Source organism: Coffea arabica, chromosome 7e (genome assembly GCF_036785885.1).
Source record: "Coffea arabica cultivar ET-39 chromosome 7e, Coffea Arabica ET-39 HiFi, whole genome shotgun sequence".
Classification (NCBI taxonomy): domain Eukaryota; kingdom Viridiplantae; phylum Streptophyta; class Magnoliopsida; order Gentianales; family Rubiaceae; genus Coffea; species Coffea arabica.
Genome location: NC_092323.1, coordinates 17000724 through 17014069, shown reverse-complemented (window position 1 = coordinate 17014069; position 13346 = coordinate 17000724). Strand labels below are relative to the sequence as shown.

The 13346-nt window shown below is 33.8% G+C and overlaps 1 protein-coding gene across 4 annotated transcripts; it reads right to left on the bottom strand.

Annotated features, from left to right (window-relative positions):
• Nucleotides 1–3501: 3501 nt before the first annotated feature.
• Nucleotides 3502–9061, bottom strand: LOC113702218 (actin-related protein 2/3 complex subunit 3). 4 transcript variants are annotated; one of them, XM_072059300.1, is made up of 4 exons: nucleotides 8903–9061; nucleotides 8535–8701; nucleotides 6176–7259; nucleotides 3502–4355 (listed from the first exon to the last, which is right to left on the bottom strand). In XM_072059300.1, exon 4 carries the CDS (start codon nucleotides 4255–4257, stop codon nucleotides 3739–3741), a length of 519 nt encoding a protein of 172 aa, XP_071915401.1. In that variant the 5' UTR covers nucleotides 4258–4355; nucleotides 6176–7259; nucleotides 8535–8701; nucleotides 8903–9061; the 3' UTR covers nucleotides 3502–3738. The 4 variants fall into 4 exon arrangements, with proteins under 4 accessions (XP_071915401.1, XP_027079097.1, XP_071915402.1 ...); XM_027223296.2 differs by lacking the exon at nucleotides 6176–7259; XM_072059301.1 differs by lacking the exon at nucleotides 6176–7259 and having other exon boundaries at nucleotides 8535–8583; nucleotides 8903–9021.
• Nucleotides 9062–13346: the final 4285 nt, after the last annotated feature.

Here is a 13346-nt window from a genome sequence, read left to right as displayed (position 1 = left end):
AATTAATTGTTAATTAAATTGGTTCCTTGACCTTTTTGTTAATTTTGAGTAATAGGTAACTCTTCCTCCCATCATTTAATCACTACTTTAAAAGAAAGATACCTCTATTATCTTTTAAATTCCAAGAGGGAGGAGAGAAGAGGGAAGGGGCAACAATGGAGGTAGGGGAGGAGGGAGGCGGTGGGTGGTGGTGTATGGTGTATGGTGGTTGGTGGTTGGTGGTTGGTGGTAGTAGGTGGAAGGAAAAAATGTAATAGTATTTAGTAATTTTTTTAAAATTTTTATAAATTATATTTGAGATTACATGTGTTTTTAAAGTTGGTACTGTAAACTCTACAGATAAAAACAGTTTTCAGAAAAACTGTCCAATACATACAGACCCATTGTTTTACAATAAAACATTGTGATATGCTAGGTACATTGGTTGTAAGGACATGTAAAAGTCATCCAAACTGATATGCATAATAAAATGTCTGAGGCCTTCATAATATTTACAAAGGAATAAGTGGAAGAAAGGGCAATTAAAGAGAACGCATAAACAATAAAAGGCGAATAGTATACGTCTCTTTAATTGCTCTATTAATTAACCTGCTGTACAATCCAATCAGCTTCTAAACACTCGAATTAATACTTTTAACCATGCAAATCATAGGAATTGATGTCATACACAGTGACTTTGCAATGCTTCTTTACATTTGAAAACTATAATCTTCAAAAGGAAAAATGTACACTCTTAGTATCTTAGTGGACAAAATTAGCAAAAAAACAGTTGGCAATCAACCTAAGAAAGCGCCTCCCGTGGTTAGTTCGGCTGGGACTGGTCGTCTGTAGTTACAGTAAGGTCCCAGATTCGACCCTCACGTGTTACCGTTGTTGTTAGGTGTCTTTGGAGCAAAGCTCTGTCCAACCAGAGGGGATTAGCCTCCAGATCTGAAAAAAAAAAAAAATCAACCTAAGAAAGCAAATCTTATCTCTTCAGATGCAAAAGATTAAGCCAAAAAGCATTAAGGGTGTGTATTATAAAATGGAAATCTAAAATCTAAATTTAACATCTGAATTTGTTAAGTTACCAAATTATTTAATATTAAAATCTTAACATTTGAGAATATTTTGTATTACATGATAAGTAAATAGTTTTTCACTTATTTTTTGGAGTAAATTTTGCCTAGACAATTCAAAGGCACTTAAATAATTAAAATGCTCTATTTTTTGTTATCAAACATATTTGAACATATTAAGGTTTAAATCCATTAAATTTAAGTGTTAAATTAAATTATCAATTTAAGTACTAAATTGAATTATAAATCGAAACCTAAAGTTACTATGTCAAATATTTCCATGGATAGAGCCCTTATACGCATATAGTCATTAGCAAGGTTGCACTAAATCGAGGTTTAGAACGACACCTATTCCTCTAAAGCATAATTTCACATACCTCCCCTGAAGTTTTGACAATTGCAGGAAGCTCCTCTCAAGCTCTAAAAATTACACTTACCTCCCCTATTTTCATTATTTAAGCAACATTCTAGACCCGTAAGGCTAGACTTTTTATCGAAAATCCTATAATGCCCTTAGGTTTTAATTCACAACAAAAATAAAAAGGAGAAAATGGTTCATTGTTTCTATTTCATTCATCCTTACTCGATATCACTATTGTCTATCCATCAATATTCAAATCACCACTAATTAAACACTTGCCTTTGTTCTAATGTCCAACTTTTACCTAAAAATTTTTCATGCAGACCATGGTATCAACTACAAACGCAGTATCATATACCCAAAAACTTGCCTACAATCTCATATCAATATTAGATTTTACCTAATAAACAATAATATTGATCAATATCCCTAAATTAGTAGTTAAGCCACCACTACTAATATCAACATCCAATATACTCCATTCGCACAAAATTCAAAATCAATCAAATTCTCTCTATAGGAATAACATCATTAATAACTGCAAATCAAAAATAAAAACACAATATAGTTATAAATATACAAGAAACACTTTTTTTTTTCATAACAACTATAACAGTATAATCTTTATTTAGTTCTTATTCCACTTCATAGTCTTCATTTTTTATTTTTTGTCACTACCACTATTTTCGTCTCCATCTAGTTTGATAACGAAGTCATCACTCATCATTTGAAAATTTCATTTTGCTAATGCCTATCAAAAATTGAAAACAAAAATGGGTACAAAAAACTATTTAATAGTAATGAAAAAGAGAGAATTAGGAATAGACACCAAGATAGATAGCCACTAATGGTTGGTATATATGGTGGCTTTGCTAATGGTGACGGTATACATTTGGTCGATAAGAATAAATAAATGAGTTTGAAAGTAAAATAGATGTAGGAGGAAGAGAATAGAGTGTTAATTGGAAAAGATTGTAATTTGAGTTATTGGTTGACAATAGATGAGAAAACTTTAATTTTTGATAGAGTTTTTCAACGAATCGACAATTAATGAAGGACATTGTTATCTTTTTATCATATCAAGAGAGGTCCTCACAATTATGTAAATCTCAAGAGAGTCAAGTGAAGTTAGCGAAAACCTAAAAATTGCACATGAGCATAGGATAGTAAAACAAGATAAAGGCAAAAGCTTGCAACCAAAAAACTTTGATGGACCGTGAGATGAATAATAACAATGGAGAATTATTACCATACCTTTCCTCTGTAACTCTGTAAAGAAATATCTTCTGCTGTCTATTCTCCTTAACATGTATATTGTCGTTAACTAAACCAAACAGGTCCCAATAACAAGACAGAACAATTTTTAGTAATAATTCCATCATATGTAACTTGATGCTTAAGAGTAAGTGAAAGTGTTTCCCATCAATGTGGGCGCAAAACCGAAAGGAGCCACGAAAATTCAAGAACCTTATCCATACTTATGATAGGTATTCTATTAAACTCATATAAAACACAAGTTAATAAAATAAAATTATAAACTTATAAAATTATAAAACATTATAGAATAACTAATAACATTTAAAAAATAATAAAACAAAATTTAAAATAAGGACACGTATTGATGAATATAATTGAAAGACATAAAAGAGGCAATCCCTTTAATTACGAGTTATTTGTTGCAATTTTGTTTGATGAAGCCTCTCTGTAAAGTAATGATGAGAGTATTGCATCTCAATTGCCTTCTCATAAATCATAATGCTGTTTAAGCTCATTGACCTTGTAGAAAGGAAACCCGCAATGCTGGTAATTATACAGGAAATTTCCTCCCAAAGCCACACAACAGCACATTAATTACACAGCAAAGCACATAAATTACAATTTTTTTTACACAAATTACAAATTAATTGTCGTACAAAGCCAAGAAACTTGCAAATTTTTGATGACCTTGTTCTGCAGTACGTAAACTCTTTAACCATATCTAGTTACAGAAGAATCCCACATTAATAAACAACAGAAAAAAAAAGAAAAAAAAAAAAAGCTGAAACTGAAAAAGATCACCAAGCTGGGAAAAAAGGAGCTAGCTAGAAGAAAACACATACTTTGTTTGTTTTTTTTGGTGATATCTTCATCCAACAGTTTTTTCCCCCCTTCATTCAACAGTACTGACAGAAATGTCAAAATTGAAAAATAATAACATAAACACAAAGATTCTGCATTGTCTTTCTATGCAAAGTTGTTGTCCAATGCTTACAGGACATGGGCAGGGGATGCAGACAATTGAGCTGCACTCGGGAACATCAAAATACTGGGGCCACTTCCTTATGGATTACTAATATTCATGAACTTTCTCTTTGCAAATGCCAACCACCATTTATTAGGAGTCCCGTTGTGCCTGTATGCAACACTCAATAGTCTTCCACTTGTTTCCTCGCGAATTTGCCTCAGATAATTTCTGAACAGCTCTGCCTCTTTTTGAGATTGTGGTAGTGTAAATAACCCTGGAAAGGGAAAGCCAGACTCTCCAGGCACAGGAACCTTTTCCAACCCCAGGTTAATAATTGCCTTCGTTCCTTCAGCCAAAGTTCTGCAGCCCTCTAGCTTCTTTAAAGCCACATTTATGTATAATGTCAAATAGATAAGAAGCTTATCAGCTGAACTTTTGATGTCAAAGTTTTTGAAGAAGACATTAGCTCTGAAAAATGATATTGCTTCATCAACAATGTCAGTGGTATCTGATGCTGGAGCAGGTCCCTTTATATGACTTTTTAGAGGAAGAAGAGGGCATCCACAAGCTTTGGCAATCCCTTCATCAACAACAAAGCTGGAGTGATAAACCATTTTTCCATCCACTCGTGGGCTGAGAAATTCGTCTCTTGTAATTCTTTTTTGGCTCCGTCTTGTATTATAGATAAACTACCATTAAACTGGATTCCGGTCTGATGAAGAAGAGGTAAACGGTGGTTGATCAGAAGTCAGCCAGACCAGAAAATATGCAACCCAACACATACAATGAAAGAAAATTCATAGTTAGAAAGTGTAGTAGCAGTAGAACCACCAGAAAAGGTACAAGATCTCTGGATCAGAGGTAGCAGAAAAAACCTTAGCAATACATTTCAAGGAAAAATAAAAATTACAACAGATTTGAAAACATATCTTAAAGTACTAATCGAAATAAGAAAAATAAAAGCCCAACCTAGATCTCACAAGGTACCTCATAAAAACTACACAATCAACAAAAAATACAGGGAGAATTAAGAAACTCATAAGAACCAAATACAAGAGAATACATTACAGAAAAAGTATCAAAGATCTTAAAAGAACTGTTCAAACTAAGATAAATATAAAATTGATTTAGATCTCAAAACATATCTTGTAAGTACCACAAAATCAAAACTACAGGAAGAATTATGAAACTCATAAAAACCAGATTTAGGAGAACACATCCAGTAAATTGTAGTAGTAAAAATACATGAAAAATACATTATTAAAAATACTTTCAAAATCAGAAGAGATCTGAACAACTAGCCGAACTAAGAAAAATATTAACCCAATCTAGATCTATAAAGGAAAAATTAAATTATTCAGAAGGAAAAGCATGTAAAAAGTATTAATACCAGAAGCATTTCTAATTACCCAAATAAATTTCAATGGAAGAGCCATTTTCACATTACTTTTTCCAAAATTCTGAATGAATGTTTCAGAATGTTAAAAACTCAGAAGATAAAAATGTAGAAAAGGAAGTCTTTATAGGAAAATAATATGGATGAATTAGTCTAACCTAGATCAACACAGAGACAATGTCTGATTGACACAATCAACCCAGTCCATGGCCATGTTTTTGGATCATTCAGTATTTGGAGATATCTGGAAGAAGATGTGTATTTGTGTATTTCTCAGTGAAAACTAGAAATTTCCAGGCCCAATTTGATGTGTAAAAAATATTGAAAAATTCCCTATAACTCTCATTTTTAAAATTAATAGAACATGGAAGATCTTAATTGTCGTCATGTTGAGAAACCATGTCCACGTGCAAACTATTATAGCAGTAGGGTAATTAAAGCAATGGCCATGTCCATGTGCAAAACCAGAGAAACTAATGTAACAAGGAAGCTGCAAAATAATTGAAGACTGAGGTATGTTAAAAGTCTTTGTCCCCCCAAGTTAGGATCCGTCCATTGAACAATCCCCTTTCAATGAACCAAGGCATGGAACTCAGCAGTGCTTATCTGTGCCAGGGATTAATCAGTGCATGACCAGGTCCTAAAACCAAAATTTAAGCAGAAACCAAGTTATATCAAACAAATCATGATTTGAGTGCAGATTCTACTTGTTGAGCCCCAAAACATGTGGAAAATTAGAACCAAGACAGTAGAAGCTGGGGAAATACTCTTTAACTGGTCTTTGGTCCAAACTATGATAGTCACTAACATGACAATGCAGTAAAAGTCAAAAACAATCGATGAAATTAATGTTTCTAGGTCTATCAAAGTATTGTTTCCAATGGAATTTAAAGATAGTTCGAGCCATTGCAAGACATTAAAGGATCATTCAGCATACAAACACAAAGGCAAAAGTAAAATCATTTTTGTTTAGGACCAAACAGTAAGCTAAAGAACATCTCTCAAATCATCTAATACTCCATAACAATAGGACATGTAAATTTTCAGAAAACTAAACCAGTGTAGTGGTAAAGCTACCTTTAGAAGCAAATCATCAAATACAAAGCATGCTACTATTGTAAGAGATGATCACACACCTTAAACACTGGATGTTTACTTTGCTGTGCTTCTTCTTGGTTCTTTCAAACTTACAAAACAATCAATAATAACAAAAGCAAACATTTCTGCTAGGACGTCAATTTTGGGAAAAAAAAGGCTAGAAAAACTCAACAATAAATTCATCAAATGGCTGAAAATTGATGCGAAAGTGTGAGCTTTTCTTCGTGTTTTTGGCTAGAAAGGCAAATAGGGGTGGGGAGGGGAGCTGTATAGTGCTTTCCCCTCTTTGATTCTCTCCTTTTTCTGGGAAAAAAAGAATTGCATGGATGGGAGATGAGATAGTGTAGGGAACAAAAGGCACCAAACCACTTGCAAAGATTTTCCACTTTCCAAACAAAGCTGAAAATACCAAAAAAAAAAAAAAAAAAACACTAATTGTGTAGCATTCGTGTGTCTGCTATGCGAAGAGGAAAAAAGCAAACAAGTTTAAAATTTTTCTTTACCATAGAGGAATACACCAAAAGGCAAGAAACCTCTCTATTTTTCTTTTCACCTATGAGAAAATGAAATAAGATGTATATCCTATAAAGCCTCTAACCTCAAGCGCCCTTTTCTATTCCTCCGGTTTTTAATACTGATTCTACTTCCCTCTTACTAAGCAGCCATCAAATCGAAGCCGAGAGAGTAAAATTGAGAGTCAGAAATTGTTGACAAAGATCTGAAGGTTGAGAAATAAGGGTATGTACGGGCTTTGTGAATCAGACGAGTGACCATTTTCTGGGCAAAAAATCCCTGAATTTTAGGGTAAAAGTGTACACCTAATCTATGGAAAAATTTGTGGGTTTCATGTCTGCAAGTACAAATAACTGATAAAAGGAAGAAATCTACAGTGAAAATAAGGAAGAAATTGACGTGATTGTCAGGCATAAAAAAGGAAGAGAAAGGGGGAGAAGAAACAGAGAAGCCAGAGAGAGAAGAGACGGGAGAAGGAAGATAACAAGCCAATTCTTCTCTTCAGCTTCAGCACGTGAGATCCTCGTGATACGACCATGCTTGAATCAATCCCATTCAACCACGTCAGCACAGCAACCATTCATCTTAACAAACCCATTCATGCTTTTACTACATAGGTAGATAAAGCCTCGTGCATAATTTGTCTCACTAGGAGGGGGCAAGTGGCCCTAATTTGTCCACTTGCTCTTATTCAACATTGTCAGCATTTGACCATATTTGAGGCCTTTAAGGAGCACAGATGAGTGGATTTTTTCTTATGAAAAAAAATATAGACATTACATGGTACAACTTAATTGGTTGATATCATTTTGAACTAATAACAAATTAAAAGCTACACAAGAAAGCTAATGCTTCAAATAAAATCATAATTCAGAACATAATAAATTAATAGGTGATTTGAAATGATTACCATTTCTTCTGACAAGCATAAATAAGCAATATAACAAACAAAATGTGCTAAATTTAAAGCGAGAAATAATTCATAGGCCTCCGTTGAAGTTTCTTAAAATTTCAAACAGTTCCCCATGTTTTTAAAATTTAGACATTCCTCCCTTTGTAGAGCAAATCATTTGTGGTAATTAACCTTGATAGAATCCATATATTCTCATACATATAGCAAGGTTCCAAGGAGAGGCAAGCAGGACAAACCTAAACTCTCTATTCCTTAATTTCTTATATTTTTCAAATCCATTGTGCACATTGAATTGAAAATTTATAATTTATAATGCATATTTAAATTGTCATTAAGGAAATTATGTAAATAAAATCATGCTAGATAATTTCTAACAATCTGTTAATAAAGTTTTCTTTTTATCAAAACAAAAAAGCTAAAATCTCTACCTCTTCCAACTCCTTATAACTTCAATTCCCTGCTTGCTCCTTACTGGACAAAGCACCATACAATGGTCCTACATTAAATCCTTTGTCCTTGATATTGTAAAATAGTCACTCGTTCACCTCTCCTTCGTTCTATTTCCCTCTTATCTAGTTTTTGAATGAGCTGATTTACTTTGCATTTTTATATTGTGATGGACATAGGAGACAGTAATAATGGATATGGTTAGCCAAATGAAGGTTGGGTAAATGATGCAAATGATTGCTGCTCCAATTGTTTCATCAATTAACTATTATATCCTCTTCCCTTCCTGTTATTAAACAAGTTTTCAATTGTTGGGTTGATGCTACACACTCGTATGAGATAGAGAGACAAGTGCAATTTTTCAAAAGTAAAAGATAAATTTAGTCCAGAATCACAAAAACCTACAGCAAGTAGCTAAATTAGAAACAACCCATAAAACATTAATGCCAGCAAAATCACTAAAACGCTAAAAAAACCCGAGAATCACATCGAAACAGAAGAAAAGGCACAGCCTTTGAACTTACTGTGAGAAAACCAGAAGCCCAAGATCCAAATCGCTTATCCTTGAAGCCACTAGAAAGGAGAAGCAGAGAAAAAGATTGAAATCCACCAGAGGCAACTAGCAAGCTGTAACTTCCCCCAAAGGCCAAAAGGCAACAGCAGAGCAGAGCACAGAGAAGAGCAGTGCGTGCTGTGTGTGAGAGAGAAAGTGAGCGAATGAGAGAGAGATATTACACGGTCAAAGAAATTCAGAATTCTCTTGAAGAAAGACATCAAATCACTCTCTTGTACAGAGATTTTGCCAGTCAAAGAAATTCAGAATTCAATATTCAATGCTGCAAAGTTAAAAATCGAAGGCAAAGTAAAAAAAGAGTGAGCTTTTAGTTGTTACCTTCCGGACTGAAGAACCCAGTTGGAGAAAATTAGGCACGGGTAAGTAGAGAGCACTCGAAGCAGTTAGGGTGGAATTGAAGGCGGAGAGCAGAAGCACTTGCGGCTGAGGAAAAATGATTAGTTAGATCGGGAGAGAGGCTGCTTACATAGTTGACCCGTTTTTTATTTTTTACCCTCAAGATCCGCGTGTAGACCCATTTCTCAAGATTTAGTTGTGGAATTGGAATTGGAATTGGAATTCTTTGGTCTAGCCAAAGAAATGGAACTAGGGGTGGCAATTTTCGACACGACCTGAAAACATGACACGAACCTAACACGAAATTAATGGGTTTGGGTTGAGGTTTCGGGAATTCGGGTCAGAATCGGGTTGGACCCGATGAACCCGAAAAGAAAACATGTCGATTTCGGGTCAACCCCGTGGTGACCTGATATGACCCATTTACGAATTAAAAATAATTTAATAAACATAAAAATAATTTTATCTAACTAAACTAAGTTATTCTTTTTTTCAAAGGCATTAATTACTTAATCCTAAATGAATTTATTTAATTTGTGTGAAGTTGAAATTATTATATTTGGACAACTAATATATTATATTATTATTTACTTTTATATTGTTTTAATTTATTTTGTATTTTGTTTGGGATAAAACACTTTTACGGTGTTTAATTTATGTTAGATTTGGTTTGGAATTATTTATTTAAATTTTTATTACTTGATTATGTAATTAGTTTTGTGAGAAATTGATTTTATTAGAAATTACAGTGATAAATTAATAAATTAAAATTAAGTTTCGGGTCATTTCGGGTCGACCCGCCAACCCGTCAACCTGAAATTTTCGGGTTCGGGTCGATATACTTGCCCCGTCACGGGTTGGCGGGTCGGGTTCGGGTCAACAGATTTTCTGACGGGTTGACCCGAACCCGACCCGCCAACCTGATTTGGACCTGAATTGCCACCCCTAATTGGAACCATGGAATTCGATCGATATGGAACTGCAATTCGATTCTAATTCTATAGGAAAGGTAGTACCAAACACACGAATTAGAATTGGGGACCCAATTTCAATTCTAAATCCCAATTTTATGGGGAACCAAACATACCCTTAAATATAATTTGGATTAACTTTTTATATCCTGACAGTGTAGTGATTTTTTACATTAACAGTTTTGAATGTATGTCAAATATGCATGATTTGAATTTTAAATTTGAATTCAATTTATATGCCATTGATCTAAACCTACTTGTGTAAAAAAAATCTTTACACTAACAAGTATATAAAAAAGTTAGAGTAAATCTTATACACACTGACATTATATACACTATCATCATTGGATTCATGACATGTATGCAAAAGTTGAATTTCAAATTCAAATTTTGTATAGTTATATTCGTCCAATGTTATACACTGTGAATATAGAAAAAATAATCAAAAAAGTTATCTATATAGTTTTTGCAAACTATGCGGAAGGATTCAGAAATTATCTCATATTCTATCTCCGTCCTGCCATTCCAATCATGCAACTGAACCTCAAGAATCACATCACCTCAATAATCTAATATTTGGTTGGTTATTTTTCGTGGAAGATAATAAAAATTTTACTGTAAAATATTAAATCTCTTATTTTGATTCAAGACATTAAGCAACATTTCTTCTAATTTTGCATGTACTCATATTGCACGTGGGCATGTAGCGACGAAATTCCCCAAGTTCCAGAAAAACGCAGATGCGCTCTTATAATACGTCTAAAAACACTCAAGTCTCAACGGTCATCCTTTTATTTTTTTATTTTTTTATTTTTTTTGTCGACGGAGTGGGTATCCGGGTCAAGTCCGTAAAGGCGGCCCGACTAATCCCACTCCGGCCCGGCCCAGCGTCCCAACCAGACCTAGCACGTTAATTGCACGGAGAAGTCAATGTTGCTGCGGAAATTCGACCCCAGGACCTGACGGTCCCGAGGAAGAGGCGCCAACCACCAGGCACCAACCCATTCACGTGGGGGCTCAACGGTCATCCTTTTATGATGCATGCAATATTGCAATCCTTCATGGTGTGTCATTTTTAGTCAATAAATAAGTCATAAGGATGAGACCATACCAAAGAGGTTGGTCAACTCATATGGTGGAAAGGTTGTCTTCATCAATGACGGAGCCAAGGGGGGCAGAGGGGGGCCATGGCCCCCCCTAAGTTTTGAGAATTTTAATTCATAATATGTAAATATGTGTGTAAAATAAAATTGGCCCCCCCTAAATTTTTTCAATTTTAGTTTATATTATGAGAGTTGATATATATATATATATATATATATATATATATATATGAATTAGTCATCTTTGAATGGAATTTCAATTTTGACCCCCCAAAAAAAAAAATCCTGGCTCCGTCACTGGTCTTCATTTGAGGAAGACAAAGAAAGTCTCATTAAGTTTGATCAAGAAAATTCTCCAACTCATAAAAAAAAAAAAAATTGTGCTGCAAAGAGAAAGTCTAATCAATCACTTCCAATTAAATATCTAGTGCTTAATTTATTTTTATATAGGACTCGTTGTACGGTATAGTTTTAACGTGTGCGGATTTGATTTGTCCAAGTGTGTTCTCCGTCACCTACTTTAGTTCCAACTTCCAACTACAATGAAAGATCAAGTGGAAGAGAACAAACGGCCCATAATTAACACCACTTTTCTGCTTAATAATGTCGGCATTGACCACAATTGAGGCCTTTAAATTTAAGGAGCATAGCTGCTATTTTTTTCTAAAAAAAAAAAGAGAGACGATAACAAATAGTGTTTAATCATTGAACAGAGATTACATAATTGGTTGAAGATTATTTGAACCATTAACAAAAGCTACAAAAGAAAGCTAATGCTTCAATTAAAATAATTTATTGATTAGAACATAATAAAGTACGCGATTAATACTATTAGCTTTCCTCCTAACAAACATTTAAAAGAAATACAATAAACAAAATCTCCTAAATCTAAAAAGAGAAGAATGAGAATTGTTTCAAAAACATAATTCTCGATAGACCAAATTATCCGGATAGCCACTAAACTTTTGGAATCGTCGAGTTTTGACCATTAAACTATTAAAAGTCTAGTTTTGGCCACCGAACTATTTGAAATTTAGATTTCGGATCATTCCATCAAATTTTGTCTTGTCAAATTGTGCAAGCACTCAAATCTGTCATGTTTAACAATAAAATCTAATGAAATTGCCGGAAATCTAAACTTTAAATATTTTAATGGTCAAAATCAGACTTTTAATAGTTCAATGGTTAAAACTCAATGATTCCAAAAGTTTGATGGCCATCTAGATAATTTGCTCTTCTCTATATGATTTACGGCAAATGATGTTTGAACTCCAAAATAATCCTTTGGCACCTTATCTTCCTTCACGTAATAGAATATCAAAGTGGAGTACAATGATTATTTTTAGAATGCAAATATCAAGGATAGTAATGGGTAGGATAAAATCCGATACCCGCAAGTACTCGATCCAATGATTAATCCAATTAGATGGCCGATAAATAATCCATTAGGACATTATATTGATGGGGGGTAATCGATGAATAATCCGATAGGGTTTGGTAAGAGAGCCTTAAAAATCTCAAACCTTATATATATATATATATATATATAGCATAGGCATTTTGCCCTTCATAAAATGTTGAATTCCTCTCATGTATAACTCTACCAAAGTTTAAAATTTAACATAATGTCTTGATTTAACATTATGTATGTATTAATTTTAGTTTGATAATAGTTAATTATCTTTTTCTGAATTATTCAAATTAGCAAGTAGAGGGTACCCGATGAATAATCTAAATCCAAAAGTGAGAGAGTTTGGTAATGAAAGTTAAAATCTGTAGGTTTACTCGATAGGGTTTAATAAAAAAAATTGGATATGCGGGTTATAGTTTGGTACGAGGGATTTTTGAGAATATCCGATTTGCTGCAATCCCTAGCAAATATCACTAGTCTAATTTACACACTATTTTGTAAGATAATTTCAGAAACCTCCCTTAATGGATTTAACGGGCAGTACCCTACACCTTTTGAAATTTGCACATACCTCCCTTTTGTAGAGTAAAATACACATAATAACCTTAACAGAAATCCTTATACTCAAATAAATGATGAAAGGTTTCAAAGAGAGAGACATGGAAGAAACCTAACATCCCTACCTTTCCCACTCCTTATGGCCTCCCCTTGCCCCCTCTCCCCACTTACTTTTGCTTTCCATTCTACAAAACACCATACAGTGGTCATAAATTAAATCTTTATCTCCTTTATTTTGTAAACTAATCTCATGCTCTCATCTTTTTCTTTTTAGATTTTCAATGGGCTAGAATTGCTCTGCATTATTAGGTTATGAAGGACATGGAAGTAGCAACGCTGAATGTGATTAGCCAAGTGGAGGGCTTGGGGGTCATTAGGAAGGC